Here is a 20,840-nt window from a genome sequence, read left to right on the forward strand (position 1 = left end):
GAGTGAAACATATATAGAGGAGATGTATATACACACATACAGAGAGCATGAACAGGTGGGAGTTGTCTTACCAACTCTGAGAGGCCAATTAAGTAAGAGAAAAAAACTTTTGAAGTGATAATCAAGATAGCCCAGTACAGACACTTTGATAAGAAGTGTGAGAATACTTACAAGGGGAGATGGATTCAATGTTTGTAATGGCTCAGCCATTCCCATTCCTTATTCAATCCTGAGTTGATTGTATCTAGTTTGCATATCAATTCCAGCTCAGCAGTCTCTCGTTGGAGTCTGTTTTTGAAGTTTTTCTGTTGTAAGATAGCCACCCGCAGGTCTGTCATGGAATGACCAGACAGGTTAAAGTGTTCTCCCACTGGTTTTTGAGTATTTTGATTCCTGATGTCAGATTTGTGTCCATTAATTCTTTTGCGGAGAGACTGTCCGGTTTGGCCAATGTACATGGCAGAGGGGCATTGCTGGCACATGATGGCATATATCACATTGGTAGATGTGCAGGTGAACAAGCCCCTGATGGTATGACTGATGTGATTAGGTCCTATGATGATGTCACTTGAATAGATGTGTGGACAGAGTTGGCATCGGGCTTTGTTACAAGGATAGGTTCCTGGGTCAGTGTTTTTGTTCAGTGATGTGTGGTTGCTGGTGAGTATTTGCTTTAGGTTGGGGGGTTGTCTGTAAGTGAGGACAGATCTGTCTCCCAATAATCTGTGAGAGTGAGGGATCATCTTTCAGGATACCTTGTAGATCTTTGAGGATGCGCTGGAGAGGTTTTAGTTTGGGGGCTGAAGGTGACAGCTAGTGGTGTTCTGTTATTTTCTTTGTTGGGCCTGTCCTGTAGGAGGTGACTTCTGGGTACTCTTCTGGCTCTGTCAATCTGTTTTTTCACTTCAGCAGGTGGGTATTGTAGTTTTAAGAATGCTTGATAGAGATCTTGTAGGTGCTTGTCTCTATCCGAGGGATTGGAGCAAATGCGGTTATATCTTAGAGCTTGGCTGTAGACAATGGATCGTGTGGTGTGTCCTGGATGGAAGCTGGAGGCATGTAGGTAAGTGTAGCAGTCAGTAGGCTTCCGGTATAGGGTGGTATTTATGTGACCATCACTTATTAGCACAGTAGTGTCCAGGAAATGGACTGCTTGTGTGGATTGATCTAGGCTGAGGTTGATGGTGGGATGGAAATTATTGAAATCATGGTGGAATTCCTCAAGGGCTTCTTTTCCATGGGTCCAGATGAAGATGTCATCAATGTAGCGCAAGTAGAGTAGGGGCGTTAGGGGACGAGAGCTAAGGAAGCGTTGTTCTAAGTCAGCCATAAAAATGTTGGCATACTGTGGGGCCATGTGGGTACCCATAGCAGTGCCGCTGACTTGAAGGTATATATTGTCCCCAAATGTGAAATTGTGACTTTGTCCTCACCCTCAACTAAGTTCAGCCACCAGGTTAGCTGTGACATTATCCGGGATACTGTTCCTGATAGCTTGTAGTCCATCTTTCTGCAAGAAATTCAACTGACTGGTTAGACCAGGGGTGGGCAAACTTTTTTGGCCTGAGGGCCACATGTGGGTGGGGAAATCGAATGTAGGGCTGGGGGTGTGGTGTGCAGGAAGGGGCTCAGGGCAAAGGGTTGGGGTGCAGGAGAGGGTGCAGGAGAGGCTTAGGGCAGGGGGTTGGAGTGTGGGAGGGTGCAGCAGGGGCTCAGGGAAGGGGGTTGGGGCTCAGGGTGCAGGCTGGGCCAACCTGGAGCAGTTCTGGGGTGGCAATGGTGCTAAGACTGGCTCCCTGCCTGCCCTGGCCCTGTGCCGCTCCTGGAAGCGGCTGGCACCATGTCCCTGCAGCCCCTGGGGGCAGGGGGACAGAGGGCTCTACATGCTGCCCTAGCCTGTGGATACCTCCCCTGAAGCTCCCATTGGCTGCGGTTCCCTGTTGTGGGGGACGATGCCAGCAGGCAAGGGCAGCACATGGAGCCCTCTTCCCTCCCTCCCTCCCCCAGGGGCTGCAGGGACATGTTGCCAGCCGCTTCTGGGAGTGGCACGGGGCCTGTGGCGCCATGGGGGTGGCAATCCCGCGGGCTGGATCCAAAGCTCTGACTGGCCGGATGCAGCCCGCAGGCTGTAGTTTGCCCACCTCTGGATTAGACACATGGGGTTCAAAAGTGAAAGACTAAGGACTTCAATAACTCAGACATAGGTTAGGGGTTTTGTTACAGGAGTGGGTGGGTGAGATTCTCTGGCCTGCATTGTGCAGGAAGTCAGACTAGATGAGCATAATGGTCCCTTCTGACTTTGAGTCTGAGTTTAAAAAATGAAGAACTCTCTCACTACATTCAAACAACTTGTGTACATGGCTGATGAATTCACTGATGCAAATGGGCATTAAGTATTAAGTCATTGTGTACGTTGATGTCAGTGGTAGGTCAATAGATGCATTTCTAGATGTTCAGGTTATAGAAGACACATCAGCTGCATCTGTGACGATCTGCATCTTAGAGTTAAATTCTTGTAAATTGAACCCCAAACAGATGGTTGCTTGTGCATTTGATGGAGCTGCAAACTTCTCTGGAGACATAGTGGAGTACAAGCTTTGCTTAGAGAAAAGTATAACCCTAATCTCTCCTATGCACACTACAGAGGCCATCTACTCCAAGCACTAGTACCAGTTGTAGAATCTTCAAAAGACATTTAAAAAGCCATAAATTTAATGTCTTCTTTATACTTTTGCGTTTTTTTTTTTTTTTTTTTTTAAAAGTCCAGAAAGACTGACTGTCTTGGGAAAAATAAATACACTGGGACTGAGATTCAAATTAGTCCAATCGGGGAATACCCGCTGGCTTTCTCATCAATGACTTCTGGCTGTTGTCTTAAAATTACTGCAACGGTTATTACCGGCTTTGGAAAGTATCTAGCAAGATAGGACAGATCTAAATGGCGAGGCTGGTGGACTACTTTTTGCTACTATGTTCAGAGAAGACTATCGCCATTCTCTCTTTTGTAAGTCTACTATTGAAATCACTTGGGTCATTAAATAATGCCATCTGGGCATCTGCTACAACAATAGTAGACCTTTGTCCAGCAATAGAAGCTACATTTGGATCAATAAGAGTGATACATTGATAACATACTGGAAGAAGCAAAGACTTCATTCCAGAAGTTGACTAATGAAGGCACTTGTATTGAATCCTTAAGTGAAGAGGACAAGATGTGTTTAAACCAGCTGAAAAAGTATACAGACTTGATTCTTACAAATCTACAACAGCTACTTCTGGATTGTCCTCAGCCTCTACGTAGCTTTTTACAGATGCCTGTCTTATAAAACACTGACAGTTGAATGGAGTGGGGCACTACCAGAAATGGGGCTGCCATGTGATCAGGACAGAATAGAGAATTTGAACCTAGAGTGGAATATCATAAGATGAATGAATGAAGATTTAACTTCAACTTCTTTATCATCGCTAGTGGCTTGACCCAATCTTTGTGCTATGTTTCCTGGGATGAAAAAAGTAGGAATTCATCTCTTGCTACTCCCAGTCACAACAGCTACAGTTGAATGATTTTTTTTCCTTCATTGAATAGAAATTTTGTGTTCTGAAAGAAGTCGCCTTCTATCTGATCATGTGAATGAACTAATGAGCATATCAACAGAAGGACTGGACCTGTGAGAGTCCACCAAAGGTGAACTTCTCAAATGCACTGCATTTATTCATTAACAGAGTTGTGAAAACTTACAACAAGAAATCAAGAAGGATGTAGATGTAGTGCTTCATACAAGGTTTGAGTAGCCAATTTTTAATTGACTTTTTTTTTTTTTAAAACATGAGTTAAATCTAATAAAATGGTCACGAAATATTTTGCAATTTTTACTATGATGCCATACAACCCACCATCATCGGCCCTCACCCACCCTGTAAATTCAAACACTTCCTCTCCTTCCCCCCCATTTCAATTCCTGGGGAAAACACTAGTTGTAGCCACTCTAGGCCTTAGTTCATGGAGTATCAAAACTTGACTGTCCATTCCATGGCACTTGACCAGAAGTTGTCTCAGCCTGCCAACACACGCAGTGGAGCCATCTTTGGGTCTACACACTCCTAGCAACTGGAGCCACCAAGATGAATGAAGCGCCTTTGGAAGAACTTGTCAAGTTTGCACTTTCACACCATGAGCAGAGCATCTATGAGACACTGGTGGACATCTTGGCAGCCATTTTTGTCCTACCAGAGGGACTTATAAAAAACAGATGTAGCAGATCCCAACTGGTGACCATTGCTCATGACTCTTGCTATAGCCACAGATTTCCCCATATGTAGATTATGCTCATGGCCCTGCTCCAGAAGCATCAGACTGGTGGGATTACATCATCATGCAGACCTAGGATGCCCAGCAGTGGCTCCAGAACTTTCACATGAAGCAGATGATGTATCTGGAGCTTTGTGAACAGCTTGTCTTGACCCTGCAGTGTCCGGATGCATACATGAGGGAGGCCATGCCAGTCCAGAAGCAGGTTCCTATAGCCATCTGGTAGCTGGCTATCCCTGACTGCTATAGGTCTATAGCTATCCAGTTTTGTGTTTGTGTTTGCCTCACAAACTGCTGCCATCAGAACTGTTTATATGCCCATTAACCTTTGAATAAATCAAAGTCCCTGAAATAATTGCTGCTGTTGAGAAAATGGGCTTTTCAAAACTGTGCTGTGGGCATAGATGGCACTTGTGCCTTTAATTAGCCCTCCTCAAGGAGCATTTTGAACGCACAAACCACAAAGAATTCTGCTCCGTTACTGTGCAGTACCTGGTTGAACACAATGACCAATTGATGGACTCTAACATGGGCTGTACTGGCAAAGTGTGTAATGCCAGGGTTTTCCATAGATTGGGACTTTTTCTTCATAGACAGTCTGGGACACTCTTCCCACAAAGTGATGTTATAAATGGGTAACTGTTCCCACTGGGGGACCCTGTGTTGTATCCTCTTTTGCCATGACATTTAAAACCATACCCTGATGTCAGAGGGTCTGGCAAAAGAAGGCTAATTACACTCTCAGTAGCTTTAGACTGTGTAGTTGAATGTGTTTGGTGGATTGAAATCCTGTTGGTGCTCTTTGCAGAACCATATGAATGCCGAAGTTATCAATATTATTGTGACCTGCTGCATTCTGCATAATGTCTGTGAGGACTAAGTTGAGCCATTCCAACAGCAGTGGACTCAGGATCCTGCTGGATTCCTTGACTGGTACACAGACCCCAAAAGTGCACCTGTCCTAACTGGAGCAGGATCCCTATATGCAATGGAAATCAGGGATGGTTTTTTGTGACCACATTGTGGGCTTGCACAGCCCCAACGATGAGGGTGAATAACTCATGTGTGAATGTAAGTGCATCCCAATATAAACAGTGAGCGAAATACTATCTGTTGGGAGATGGGTTCTATTCACACATCCCACCAGACGTGGTGGTTCTTATGAATTTGAACTTATGGATGCAGTGGAATATAGTGTTGTGCATTTTTTATCTTTATTGTATAAAATAGGCATGTGTTTTAACCAACTGTTTGTGGATCGCCACGTAGGTCAGCTTTAGTAAAGATAATAAACCGTTCTCATGACTCTACATCTGTATGGAAATAAAATCACTTTATTTCTAGACATGCATCTAATAATGGACTACATATAAAACACTCCAAGCTCTCTTTCACTAATTCTGAGTGGCCTGTGTCCCTCTGCTCTTTAGCCCTTCTAGTATGTGCTGCGTGCACTGGCCCCTGCTGCACCAGAGTGGAGGAGTGAACAGGGTACACTTGTCCTCTCCACGTAATGTTTATTCCTTGTGGCATGGGCCACCAACCACAGAATTGTGCAGTTCTCTGGCATGGGAACACTGCACCATGGAGGGGACTCATGGAATGGGGCTGGAACAGGAGGGGCTGGAGTTGGAGGCTGCAGTCTCACCGTCATGGACACAAGCAGTCTCTCAACCAGTTACTTCTATTTTTCTCTATCAAGTGCAGTTTGGCAGTGCAATTTCTGGAACACAATCTCTCCTCACTCCGGTGCGGCGTCTTTTTGTCTGAACCTGGCCATTGGTATTGAAGTTGCTGACTGGCCTTATTCAGGATGTCCATCATTCTTTATGTACTTGTTTCATTGACCGATAGGAGTGTGTGCCCCCTCCACAAGACTCATGGTTGGGTATGGTAGCCCTGCAGAGGTGGAAGGGCATGCCAAGCCAAATGAAAGAACACCTTATTGTCTGACTAATTAAAAAAATAGTTTGACTTCATCTGGAATCTCAAGATCAAAAAATGATACTCTGGCTTTATTATAGTCGGATAACATTCAGTTCTCAGACACTGCTGAGAGCTGAGTAGAAAGCAGTGTCACATTACGACAAAGTCCAATTTAAATTATAAAATTAACAGACCATTTTCCCCTTATGGGGTGTGGGGGAGGAGACAGTTTACCATGGCTTACTCTGCCTGGTTTTATAATCCTCTTAGGCTGTCCACTTTCTATAGGACATACCTTTGACATTCAGGAATTGCCAGAGGTGTTATCTTGTCTTTCAAGGTACTGGGGGCAAGCCAGCTGTGTATGCTAAAGAGCTTTTAGGCTTATCGTGACTGACCAGCAATCTACAAGAGGAGGGGTCTAGTGATCTACAGAGGAGCCCTATTTAATAAGCCTTTCCCCTGAAATGTTACCACCCATTTGGAGTTCCTGCTTCAGGAAAGTTTGCAATCCTCAGCAAATGGGATTGGGTGAAAATTCATGGGCAAATCAACAGGATGCTGTTATCCTGCAGGTGTATTGCAGCCCCCCTGGAAAGTGCCCTGCGTTTGGACAGAGACCCTGGTGCAGCTTGGACTTACAATACAGACTCTATGGACTACATACTGGACAACTTGGACTCCTAATACATCATCCATGGAGGGTATAGAGACCCCAGGGACAGGCCAGACTTATTATAGGATATACATCACCTAAATAACACCCCCCCCACACCCCGTTCCCCTAGGATCATACTTGTGTAACATGGGACTTCAAAGTGTCCCCCTCTCCACCGCATTTCTGGACTCCTAATATGGCAGCCATGGACTACATACAACTTCCCCCAGTGTATTTCAGACTGTTAATATGGCACCAATGGATTATATACCCCCATTATAGTAATTGGATACGCAGCTCATCCTGGTCTGATTTGTATGGTGTGAACATAAGAACGGCCGTACTGGGTCAGACCAAAGGTCCATCTAGCCCAGTATCCTTTCTACCGACAGTTGCCAATGCCAGGTGCCCCAGAGGGAGTGAACCTAACAGGTAATGATCAAGTGATCTCTCTCCTGCCATCCATCTCCACCCTCTCTGACAAACAGAGTCTAGGGACACCATTCCTTACCCATCGTGGCTAATAGCCATTAATGGATTTAACCTCCATGAATTTATCCAGTTCTCTTTTAAATGCTGTTATAGTCCTAGCGTTCACAACCTCCTCAGGTAAGGAGTTTCACAAGTTGACTGTGCACTGTGTGAAGAAGAACTTCCTTTTATTTGTTTTAAACCTGCTGCCTATTAATTTCATTTGGTGACCCCTAGTTCTTGTATTATGGGAATAAGTAAATAACTTTTCCTTATCTACCTTCTCCACATCACTCATAATTGTATATACCTCTATCATATCCCCCCTTAGTCTCCTCTTTTCCAAGCTGAAAAGTCCTAGCCTCTTTAATCTAGCCTCACATGGGACCCTCTCCAAACCCCTAATCATTTTAGTTGCCCTTCTCTGAACCTTTTCTAGTGTCCGTATATCTTTTTTTGAGATGGAGACCACATCTGTACGCAATATTCAAGATGAGAGCGTACCATCGATTTATATAAGGGCAATAATATATTCTCTGTCTTATTCTCTATCCCCTTTTTAATGATTCCTAACATCCTGTTTGCTTTTTTGACCGCCTCTGCACACTGCGTGGACATCTTCAGAGAACTATCCATGATGACTCCAAGATCTTTTTCCAGATTTGTCGTAGCTAAATTAGCCCCCATCATATTGTATGTATAGTTGGGGTTATTTTTTCCAATGTGCATTACTTTACATTTAGCCACATTAAATTTCATTTGCCATTTTGTTGCCCAATCACTTAGTTTTGTGAGATCTTTTTGAAGTTCTTCACAGGCTGCTTTGGTCTTAACTATCTTAAGCAGTTTAGTATCATCTGCAAACTTTGCCACCTCACTTTTTACCCTTTTCTCCAGATCATTTATGAATAAGTTGAATAGGATTGGTCCTAGGACTGACCCTTGGGGGACACCACTTGTTACCCCTCTCCATTCTGAGAATTTACCATTTATTCCTACCCTTTGTTCCCTGTCTTTTAACCAGTTCTCAATCCATGAAAGGACCTTCCATCTTATCCCATGACAACTTAATATACATAAGAGCCTTTGGTGAGGGACCTTGTCAAAGGCTTTCTGGAAATCTAAGTACACTATGTCCACTGGATCCCCCTTTTCCACATGTTTGTTGACCCCTTCAAAGAACTCTAATAGATTAGTAAGACACAATTTCCCTTTAGAAAAACCATGTTGACTTTTGCCCAACAATTTATGTTCTTCTATGTGTCTGACAATTTTATTCTTTACTATTGTTTCAACTAATTTGCCCGGTACCGATGTTAGACGTACCGGTCTGTAATTGCTGGGATCACCTCTAGAGCCCTTTTTAAATATTGGCGTTACATTAGCTATCTTCCAGTCATTGGGTACAGAAGCCGATTTAAAGGACAGGTTACAAACACTAGTTAATAGTTCTGCAATTTCACATTTGATTTCTTTCAGAAATCTTGGGTGGATGCCATCTGGTCCCGGTGACTTGTTACTGTTAAGTTTATCAATTAATTCCAAAACCTCCTCTCATGACACTTTAATCTGTGACAGTTCCTCAGATTTGTCACCTACAAAAGCCGGCTCAGGTTTGGGAATCTCCCTAACATCCTCAGCCGTGACGACTGAAGCAAAGAATTCGTTTAGTTTCTCCGTAATAACTTTATCATCTTTAAGCGCTCCTTTTCTATCTCTATCATCGAGGGGCCCCACTGGTTGTTTAGCAGGCTTCCTGCTTCGGATGTACTTAAAAAACATTTTGCTATTACCTTTCGAGTTTTTGGCTAGATGTTCTTCAAACTCCTCTTTGGCTTTTCTGATTACATTTTTATACTTAATTTGGCAGTGGTTATGCTCCTTTCTATTTACCTCACTAGGATTTGACTTCCACTTTTTAAAGGAAGTCTTTTTATCTCTTACTGCTTCTTTTACATGGTTGTTAAGCCACGGTGGCTCTTTTTTTTATTTTTTTACTGTGTTTCTTAATTTGGAGTATACATTTAAGTTGGGCCTCTATTATGGTGTCTTTAAAAAGCGCCCATGCAGCTTGCAGGGATTTCACTTTAGTCACTGTACCTTTTAATTTCTGTTTAACTAACCCCCTCATTTTTGCATAGTTTCCCTTTCTGAAATTAAATGCCATAGTGTTGGGCTGTTGAGATATTCTTCCTACCACAGGGATGTTAAATGTTATTATTTTATGCTCACTATTTCCAAGCGGTCCTGTTATTATTACCTCTTGGACCAGCTCCTTGCTCCACTCAGGTCTAAATCTAGAGTTGCCTCTTCCCTTGTGGGTTCCCATACCAGCTGCTCCAAGAAGCAATCATTTAAAGTATCAAGAAATTTTGTCTCTGCATTTCATCCGGAGGTGACATGTACCCAGTCAATATGGGGATAATTGAAATCCACCACTATTATTGGGTTCTTTATTTTGATAGCCTCTCTAATTTCCCTTTGCATTTCATCATCACTATGATTGTCCTGGTCAGGTGGTCAATAATAGATCCCTAATGTTATATTCTTATTAGAGCATGAAATTACTATCCATAGAGATTCTATGGAACATGTGGATTCACTTAAGATTTTTACTTCATTTGATTCTACATTTTCTTTCACATATAGTGCCACTCCCCTCCCTCACCCCCCGCACGACCTTTTCTGTCCTTCCGATATATTTTTGTACCCCGGAATGATTGTGTCCCATTGATTGTCCTCAGTCCACCAGGTTTTTGTGATGCCTATTATATCAATATCCTCCTTTATCACGAGGCACTCTAGTTCACCCATCTTATTATTTAGACTTCTAGCATTTGTGTATAAGCACTTTAAAAACTTGTCACTGTTTGTCTGCCCTTTTCTGATGTGTCAGATTCTTTGTGAATGTTTCTCGTCTGATCTGGCCCTTACATTATCCTCTTCCATCCTCTGTTCCTGACTATAACCTAGAAAATCTCTATCAATAGACTCTCCTCTAAGAGAAGTCTCTGTCCGATCCACATGCTCCTCTGCAGCAGTCGGCTTTCCCCCATCTCCTAGTTTCAAAACTGCTCTACGACCTTTTTAATGTTTAGTGCCAGCAGTCTGGTTCCACTTTGGTTTAGGTGGAGCCCATCTCTCCTGTATAGGCTCCCCCATCCCAAAAGTTTCCCCAGTTCTTAATGAATCTAAACCCCTCCTCTCTACACCATCGTCTCATCCACGCAGTGAGACTCTGAAGCTCTGCCTGCCTTCCTGGCCCTACATGTGGAACTGGGAGCATTTCTGAGAATGCCACCATAGAGGTCCTGGATTTCAGTCTCTTCCCTAGCAGCCTAAATTTGGTCTCCAGGATGTATCTCCTACCCTGTCCTATGTCACTGGTACCTACATGTACCACGACCACCGACTCCTCCCCAGCACTACACATAAGTCTGTCTAGATGCCTCGAGAGATCTGCAACCTTCGCACCAGGCAGGCAAGTCACCATACGGTTCTCCCGGTCATCACAAACCCAGCTATCTATGTTTCTAATTATCAAATCTCCCATTACTAACACCCAGGGCCAGCTCTGGCTTTCTGGCCGCCCCAAACAAAAACAAACAAACAAAAACCGCAGCAGCCAGAACAGCAAAGCAAAGGGAGGGGGGGAAAAACCCTCTGATGTGGCCAGAGCCAGGGTGCAGGGGCATTCCCTGCCTTGCAGATGTGCCCCGGCTAGCGGGGGGGGAAGTGGAGGGAGAGAGAGAAGGGGGGCAGCCAGGGCTTCAGCGGGGCGCTGCCACGTGGCCCCTCCCACCGTGCCTTCTGCCGGGAGGGCTCTGGTCGGCTGGGAGGGAAGGACATGGGCTGCCCTGCCGGGCTTGCAGCAGGGCGCTCCCATCCTCCACGCCGCCACCCCCTACAGGGCAGCCGGAACGGGGGGGGAGGGAAGAGCGGCCATGCCGCCCTAGGATTAGGTGGAATGCCATCTCCTACAAGCTGCCGCCCCAAGCACCAGCTTGCTCGGCTGGTTCCTGGAGCCGGCGCTGCTAACATCCACCTTTTCCTAGTAACTGGAGTTCCCTGCCCCAGAGAGGTAACCTCAGTGCGAGAGGATACCCCAACACCATCTGGAAGGAGGGTCCCAACTATGGGAAGGTTTCCCTCTGCTCCCGTAGACTGCTCTGCTTCCCTGGGCCTTTCATCCTCCTCAACAGCGCAGGGGCTGTCTGACTGGAGGTGGGACAATTCTACAGTGTCCCGGAAAGCCTCATCAACATACCTCTCTGCCTCCCTTAGCTCCTCTAGTTCTGCCACCCTGGCCTCCAAAGCCCATACACAGTCTCTGAGAGCCAGGAGCTCCTTGCACCGCTTGCACACATACGCCACTAGCCCACAGGGCAGGTAATCATACATGCCGCACTCAGTGCAATAAACTGGATAGCCCCCACTCTGCTGCTGGGTGTCTGCCTGCATTGTCTTCTAGTTAATGAAGGGGTTGTTTAAAGCAAGAAGTTTGGATTGTAGTTTAATTTATAGGTTTTACAGCAAAAACAACAGCAAGGGGCCCTTGCCCCCTTCCCGCTCCTCTTCCAAACTCCCTTGCGAAATTCCCTGTTAGCAGCCCCCATTTGCAAAGCTCCCTGGTCGCTTGCGCACTGCTTTATAAAGCCCTGGCCTGCTTGATAGCCCCGCCCATTGAGTAAGGCTCAGCCAATTAACAGAGGCTTCTAGCTTTCAAACCTTCCTTTGAAGCTCACAGCTTCCAACTGCCAGCCACAGCACACGGTCCTTCAAACAAACAAACACATGGAAAACACAAGCTCAGCACACAGCGAGTAACCCCCAAACACAAACAAACACACACTACAGACTGCCATTTACCCCAAGGGTGTTGTATTTGCTCCTCCTTCACCTGGAGAACTCCCTTGCGAAACCCCGTTAGCAGCCCCAGAAAAGTCTATGTGTAAGGCTTTTAATTTTAACATACCCACACATCTTTGTGACAGCATCATTATCAAGTAAAAATTGAATCATAACTGCTTGTGTAATGTTTGTCTTCGCTTCCCAGTATTCATTTTGAATTCCAGGTGGTGGGGTGACACAATGGTTCTGGCAGGCCTTCCACCATTATATATATATGCTGCTACCCCTGGCTTGTTGTAATAATTTTCATTGGGGCATAAGCTGAAAATCTATCCCATCCATATACTAATAACAAAGATGGGGTCAGAAACTTACCAGGCTCTGACACTACTACTACCTTCTCTGCTTTTGCTGCTGCGGGGTGTTCCTCTGGGCTATCCTCAAACGGCATCTCTGAATGTGCTGTGTCTGCTCTGGTAGCAAAGCCTCTTCAGGGACCCATTGTAAGTACCAGAGAGTCACTTCCTGAACTTGATCCAGTGGATGCTGGCTCTCCTTTGATGCTGTCTGAGAGTTGGGGGTTATAAGGATGCCATCCCTGTTAAGTAGATTGTCATGCAACACCATGGGCTCAGTGGTCAGCTCAGCACCCTTTACCCTGCCAAAGGCCTCGTAGAAGAGGCAGGGAGTTCCCAGAGGTGGGCTGTCATCTCTGACTTTGCAGTGGCTGGTCTTGAGCTGATTGAGTCTCTCTCTGCATTGACCAGACGTCTGGTGGATCCCCAACGCCGCACACTTCTGAACATTTCCTGGGACAAGTGATCATTTCTGGTACTCTTGCTGAAGGTAGACATCTTGTTTGCTCGGCTGGTGCCTGGAACCGTATCTTGTTCGCCTCACACCAGAGATTAACCAGAATCTGGCTGTGTTCCCATGGCCACCTAGCAGTGCACATAGTGTGGGGCTTGCTGTGATAAATGAGCCCACAAATTTACCCTAATTGTGAGTTTTAACTGTAAAAAGTGAGTGTAAATTCATATGATGTCACGGTAACCTGTTCTAACAAATGTAACGAGTGCAAGAGAACCAGACAGACAAGCTCAATTAGCCTAAACCACAAAGGCCACGTTGATATAATTCAAAGACTGTTGAAATTATTCTTGGCTTATGAACAGGAGATGTGAAGTTAATATAACAAAATTGGTATTTCAGATATTAGGCCTAATTGGTGAACAAAATAATAAGAGTAGAGGCTAGTCCACCCATCACTCTTTTTGGGGTCCTTAAATTTTTTTTTTTGTGTGTGTGTGTGTGGGGGGAAAGTCTGAAACAACAAAAATACAGACAAAGAATAGACAGACGCTATTGCAGTGAGCTTCACCATCGTAGCTGCCCCCCCATAATCTCCTAGAGCCCTTGGCCTTCCTGATCCTGAGAGGTGTCCTGACTAGAATGGGCCTGAGAGAGGGGGATCCAGGTGACATTGCTATCCCTGCCAGCTCTAGCTGAATTCCAAACGCCACTTGGGATGACTTTTATACCATCTTTGATACCATTGACGAGACTGTCAAACAAGGGGTCTTTTTCTTCTAAAATTGGACTTCAGCAGCAGCAATGAGGAAATCTCCAGCCCATATCAGCTCATTGCTGCTGTTTGAAGTCCAATTTTAGAAGAAAAAGACCCCTTGTTTGACAGTCTCGTCAATGGTATCAAAGACAGCAATAACTGTCCTTTAGGGGGAAAAGAGAAGAAGTTAGGTAAGAAGGGCTGGAGATTTCCTAACTTCTTCTCTTTTCCCCCAAAAGGACAGTTATTGCTGTCTTTAATACCATCAAAGAGACTGTCAAACATGTAGTTTTTTTTGTTTTTTCTTCTGAAAACTCTCTGCAGGGAAAGGGGACAAGGGATGTTGTTAAAACGAAAGCTGTATTTAATACTTTACATTTCAAATGCTTTAACTGTTTTTCCTTTTCTGTATCTTTAACAAAAGGTTAAAAGGATATTTAATGATGTGTTTAGCCTCCTTAGAACCATAGCAAAGTCTTTGTATCCCAAGTCCCGAACCTTGTTTTATGCTATTTAATTGTTAAACAATGACGGTGTTATGCTAACACCTTTGACCCATTTATTCCATGTATATTAATACAACCGGCTGCTTCTTGTTGCTGGGCATAGTGAACACAGGAGATAGTTGAACCCAGTTCAACGGTCAGCATGGAAAGGAAGGATTGCTTCCAATGCCTGGGAACTGAGTGGGTAGTTTCAGACGTGAAGGTCTGAGAGAAACAGGTCCAGAGGATAATGGTATAGTGGTGACAGACTCTTTGGTCACAAGCTAGGGGACCAGGATTGAGCTGTATCCATGCTGCCAAAAGACAAGGCTTGGACCTGAGTCACAGCAGGGCTTGGGCTTACTCGTATACCCCACCACACACAGCGCCCCCCTTGGTGGGTCCTAAAACCCAGGTCCTGAGAGCTTACTGACTCAAGTCAGAATATTTTTGTGTGGATGGTACAGAAGAATGGAGTAAGGACTCAAGCCTGGGTCTGAGACTGGGTTTATAATGCAGTTAGACATACGCAGAGATATTGGAGCTTCTAATATATCAAATATATACTAGTCATAAGCACATACAAAAAACCTGGAGTCCCTAAGCAAGGTCCAGAGACAGCACCTTTCACAGCAACTGGGAATAAAAGTGGTGAGCTTCTTAGCATTGGCTGCTAGGTGTCTAAACTTGTCAAACTCTTTCTTTATATGATGTTATACATATGTGATAGGTAGGTAAGAGAGATTCCCATTTCACAGAAGGCAAGAGACTTGCCCTGTGCTTTGACCACTGGACCATGCTGTCTCTAGAAGACGTCAGGAGTTTACCTTACAGTTGTATTTTAAGGATTTTGGTTTTTATTTTGTTAAATTTCATTTATTTCCTTGTTCTTTCAGTTTGTTGGACAAAGCACCCGATGGACCAGTATTCATTGGTTTGTGTTTTCTGGTTAGAGCGATGGATGCCATAGGCTTTGCTGCAGCAGTGACAGCTTCATTTTCTATTCTTGCAAAGGCTTTTCCCAATAATATAGCTACAGTAATGGTATGTACAGAACTACACATTATAGCCAAATGTCCAGAATAAGTGTTTTAATGACTCTCGTACATCTTTATGCATTTTGTGTACCAAAGAGCCACTGTAACCCTACAGCTGGCATCAAGTGTCTACCATATGCTCCTCCAGTTTAAAAAAATAAATAAATCTCTAATTTAAATTAAAATGCTAAATGCCTAAAGGAATAAACATGATTCAGGTGCAACAAAAGTTATGCAGGTCCTGGGACAATGGAAGGAATGAGGATGTAAAACTGAGCTCAGTCAGTAACTTATGCAGGAGTGTAAGAAAATAAAAAGTCTTTATGACTTTCTGAGGATTAGTTGAGGAGGGATTTTTAATATATTCTTGTTGTGATCCATTTGCTAGTGTTGTTTGAAACATGGGTGGGATACTGACAGACAATGTACAACTTGAAAGCTTTTTAAAAATGCAACCACTTAATCTAGTCTTCATGAAAATTGAATTCCATTATGACATGGCATATGCCATATGACAGAACATGACAAAGGGAAATGGCCTGGCTTGTCATACAGCTTTCTGCTTAAGAATCAATCTGTTTAACCAGAGACTTCAGTGAAGAGTTAAACCATCACAGCTGGGCTTTTTTCTTCTAAGGTTCATCAATTCTAGTGGGACTGTTACAAAGTGCCCTATGCTGTTGTGTCCAGCTGCATTGGTGATGGTTTCACTAGGAATAGACAGAAGGGAGGGAGTGCTGACCAAATTCTGCATGATACTAATGCTGTGCCCTAGCTTTAAAAACAGCAAGCCAGTAGCAATGGAAGGAGGTATCTAAGAAGTGGATATGGCTGGAGACTTGGAGTAGGAACTGGTGCTGCTGTTTAATTAGATAGAAGTAATATTTTTTGTTTTGTTTGGGGAAGTGGGGGAGAGCTGAAGCGCAGGGGAGGATGGAGGGCTAAATAAAAGTTTAATTGGGGGGGAAAAACATTTTGACAAGATCAAATCCTCCATTTCCCTATGCAAGGCCCCAGGTCATGAAGGTACTTAAAGATGGACTTGTTGAACTTGGGTCTCTGGCACCTGTCAATCTTGTTCCTCCATGAGAGATAACAGAATGGCATATGTGATGTCTGTGAAAAATAACTAGAATCATCGTTTCCTGTGCTAGCAGCTAGAATCACAGAAGTAGACTGCCACACAGACATTATAGCATTGTGACATAAAAAACAAAACAAAAGACCCCCCCCATTAAACAAATTAACTCAAAAGAGATCAAGGGGGGGGACTTAAGTCTGGTATGCATTTAAGTTTTACCAGTATTTTAATTATGAGTAGCTTTTTTACATCAAAAAATAGTTATACTAGTAAAAGCCCTCATGTGGACACAGGTATACTAGTATAAAGGTGAGTTCTACCAGTGTAGTTATTCTCTTTCCTGCATAGGAATAACTATACTGGTGAAAGCACTGCCCGTATAGTGCAAGCAGTACATCTTTCTAGTGTAGACATACCCTTATGTGAGCTTTCTTGTCACTGTTCTATCACTTCCCAGTGGATATTATGGCTAAATACTCTTTTTCAGGAAAAATCCATGCTCTAAATATAAGCTGATCAAATGATGTAACATATGTTGGCAATGGGGACTAATGGTACTATAACAGGAGGAGATGAAGTCCATGTAGGTCCCCCTTCATCCTGTTCTTTGAGGTTGCATCCGATAAAAGAAACCAAACTTAATGGGGCAAACATATCTCTGTTGTAGCTTGATAGACTTCATTAGATAGTTGAAGGGGCTAAACTTGACCAATTGTATGTAGGTAGAAAAGTTATTTAATTTAAGGCATCTTTCACCCAAGCCCCAAAGAGGTGACTTAATGATGATTCATTGCAATATGCTTACTAAGTTCTCCCCTTCAGGTTCTAATGTAATTTTGTATTTGGGAAATGTAGTCACTTCATTGCTGGCCTCTTTGCAGATGTATTGGGTATATGGAACAGCATTGGAGATGTTCTGCCCCAGGAACTGAGTACATTAGGCATCATGTGAGTGGCTAAGACTGAGAAAGTAAGCAGTACATTAGGTCTTCCTCTTAAAAGCTCACTTAGCTTTTAACCAGACAACTTTTCAGTCTCCCTTTGCTGTCCTTGCATGTAAAGATTTTGGTTTATGGTTATGATTTGTTCTAGCTCTTGATCAATGACCTACTAATGATCTACTAACCTTTGTTCTCTTTCTCTCCTCCTCCCCCTTTGCTCCCTCCCCCCTTAGGGCAGTCTTGAAATTTTTACAGGGCTTGGACTAGTGCTGGGCCCACCTATAGGTGGCTTTTTGTATCAGTCCTTTGGCTATGAAGTCCCTTTCATAGTGCTAGGATGCTTAGTGCTGATCCTGGTGCCTCTGAACATGTACCTCTTACCAAAATACGGTAGGCTCCTTTCCTTCCACTTCCTTTGTTCAATATTTCAAATTTGAGATGGATGGATAGATACATACTCACTCTAGTAAAACCCTTTAATTTCTCATGTATGTAGCTATCCTTATGAGATCCCTGGAGCTGGATCAAGCACAAGAAGTCTGTGGCAAAACTGCAATTGATTTTAATGGTGCAGGATCAGGTCCTTGTTGAACATAACTAAAAATCATGCATGCACGTGGCTTGGAATGAATCTCATCTCTTGTGTCCATCCCTGTAAACACTAGCTTTCTCTGTTGCATTGAAATGAAGTGAGATTTTTCTACATGATGTGTCTCTTTGGGACTTTTAAACAATAAGTTGTCTTAGGGTACGTCTACACAGAAAAACAAACAAACCCGACAGCAGTGAGTCTCAGAGCCTGGATCAACTGTGACTTGGGCTTGCGCTACTGGGCTAAAAATAGCAGTGTCGATGTTCCCGCTTAGGCTGGAGACTGGCTCTGAAGGGTCTCAGAGCCCCCACTCCTGCCTGAGCAGGAATGTCTACACTGCTATTTTTAGCCAAGTAGCACGAGTCCAAGTAGCTGACCCAGTCTCTGAGACTCGCCGTTGTGGGTCTTTTTGCAGCGTAGATATACCTTTTGTCTCACCATGCTATTGAGCAAGTTGGAGGCTTACAGTACCGAGGACAAAGGGATTCCTATGTATTGCATTCCACGATGCAAGATATATTTCACATGTGGAAGAGAATCCATCTGCATGCAGTTCTTTGAAGTCTCATGTTGTGATTGCATTTCATTAGATCAAGTTTGGATGGCCCAGTTTTGGGGAGAAAAAGGTATCTGTTGATCTAGCATAAACAGCCTCTGTTAAAAGATAGTCGTCATATTGCTGGAGGGTGAAACTAATAGAAGAGTACAGGTGTGATTTAACATTGGAGGATGAGAGGAACTGCATGGCTAAAGACTCTAATCTTTTTAGGAAGCCCAAAAGGGAGAGGATGACAATTATAACAAATCATTGGAGAGGAAGTACCACCTATATATATGAGTCTGTATCCTGCTTACTACTGTTAGATGAGATATGCTGGTTAACCATTTGTCTGTCTTCGGAAGATGTTTATAGCTTGGATGAAAATACTCTGAATTATGCAGCTTTGGAATTCTGCAATGTGGAAGTCCATTGTACAAAGAGCTGTAGGCTCTGATCTTGTAGATGATAATTGCATGCAAATAGCAGTCTCGTTGTACGCACAATGAGACCATACACCTATTGAAGTGTGTGCAGGATCAGGCCCATGGAGCATAATTTAGAAATGTAAAACATCACAATGGCACCTGAAAAGTGGTTATATTTCTTATATTTGTCTATTCTATCATCTTAGTCACTCAATAAGCATTTGCCCAATTACTTTGTTCTAAACTGAAGGTATTAAGTAGGAAAATTTAAGTTCCAATTGCTTTCTTCATTTGTCTAGTTTCCAAGCTGGAGGCTTAAAAGTAAATAAATCTGATCTTGTAACAATGTCTAAGGATGACCTGTAACATTCTAAATTTTGCTTCAATTTGTGTATGAGATGACTACCTTCAAAGCAGTGGGAGAGAGAGAACACTGAATCTTGGAAGCAAGAAAGTGGGTTATAAGCGTATTGGATTAAACACAACCCATGTACCAAAGAACACAGTTTCTTTTCTTTTTTTAAAACAGATGCAGTCGCTACCAAGGAATCATTCTGGATGCTCATTACTCTGCCAAAAGTTGTATTTCTCTGTTTTACTATATTTTCACTAAGTGCGTGTTTAGGCTTTCTGGATCCCACTATGTCACTGTTCGTTTCAGAGAAGGTGAGTCATCTTAATGTGCAAGAGATGGGTTAATGACTTCAGCAATATGGAGTACTTTAATCCAAATATTTTAAAATCAATGTTCTAATAAATCTTATTCTATCAAATGTGCTTATTGTCCGTGTTATATGAGCCTGATATTGTATTGCTGATTCTTACCCATTTCCTGTCTCTGGCTAGGTATGTACAGATAATGCATGTGCATGTCAGGGGGTTCACTTGCATGTCATTGGGTAAGAAGAGTATTTTCAGACTTTGCAGTAGCTGCCAGTCTGGAATATTTGAATTAACTGAGCTCTTTAAATCTAAATTTGTGAATTGTTGATGGCATTGTAGCATTGGCCTATAAAACTAGGGAAAGTCAAATAGCAAGTGAACAAAGCTCACGCTACAACAATCTAACTTACATAAGAATGGCCATATTGGGTCAGACCAAAAGTCCATCTAGTCCACTATCCTGTCTTCTGACAGGGGTCAATGCCAGGTGCCCCAGAAGGAATGAACAGAACAGATAATCATCAAGTGATCCATGCCCTGTCGCCCATTCCCAGCTTCTGGCAAACAGAGGCTAGGGACACCATCCCTGCCCATCCTGGCTAATAGATGTTGATGGACCTATCCTTCATGAGTTTATCCAGTTCTTTTTTGAACTCTGTCATAGTCTTGGCCTTCAGAACATCCTCTGGCAAAGTGTTCCACAGGTTGACAGTGCATTGTGTGAAGAAATACTTCCTTTTGTTTGTTTTTAAACCTGCTGCCTATTAATTTCATTTGGTGACCTCTAGTTCTGGTGTTGTTTACTCCTTCTCATAACACTTCCTTATTTACTTTCTCCATACCAATCATGATTTTATAAACCTCTATCATATCCCCCCCCTTAGTCATCTCTTTTCCAAGCTGAAAAGTCCTCATCTTATTAATCACTCCTTACATGGAAGCTGTTCCATACCCCTAATCATTTCTGTTGCCCTCAGAATGCTTCTCATTCTGTTTCAACTGCAGTGAGACTCCTTTCCTCTCTTCTTTCCATTCACTGTGCTGAATATCTTTTCATCTGACTGTTTAGAAAAATCAAATCTTGGGCTTTTAAATTGCGGGGGTGGGGGAGGGGCGGGGGAGAAGTATTTTTAAGGCAAGTTATGCTGTAAAATAAATGCACCAAATAGGAAGCTATAAATACTATAGAATTCTACTCACTGTTAACAAAACTAAAAATCGGAGCTGTAAATACAAGAGTTACTTAATACCAAACACCCCAGATTAAGTTTCAGCATTCTGGATTGGGGGGCA

The 20,840-nt window shown here is 43.4% G+C and overlaps 1 protein-coding gene and 1 long non-coding RNA gene across 3 annotated transcripts in view; one reads left to right on the forward strand and one right to left on the reverse strand.

The window, feature by feature from the left end:
- Positions 1 to 20,840, reverse strand: part of LOC117874927 — a 69,073-nt gene that overhangs the window by 34,537 nt on the left and 13,696 nt on the right. The gene's annotated exons all lie outside the window — the stretch shown is intronic.
- LOC117874924 (MFS-type transporter SLC18B1-like) overlaps positions 1 to 20,840 on the forward strand; it is a 37,149-nt gene that overhangs the window by 9,443 nt on the left and 6,866 nt on the right. For both annotated transcript variants that reach the window (XM_034765633.1, XM_034765634.1), the window contains exons 5-7: positions 15,164 to 15,311; positions 17,560 to 17,716; positions 19,414 to 19,550. In XM_034765633.1, the coding sequence (XP_034621524.1) occupies positions 15,164 to 15,311; positions 17,560 to 17,716; positions 19,414 to 19,550 (442 nt within the window). The remainder of the gene's footprint in view (positions 1 to 15,163; positions 15,312 to 17,559; positions 17,717 to 19,413; positions 19,551 to 20,840) is intronic.

The sequence above is a fragment of the Trachemys scripta genome, chromosome 3, assembly GCF_013100865.1.
Source record: "Trachemys scripta elegans isolate TJP31775 chromosome 3, CAS_Tse_1.0, whole genome shotgun sequence".
Taxonomy (NCBI): domain Eukaryota; kingdom Metazoa; phylum Chordata; order Testudines; family Emydidae; genus Trachemys; species Trachemys scripta.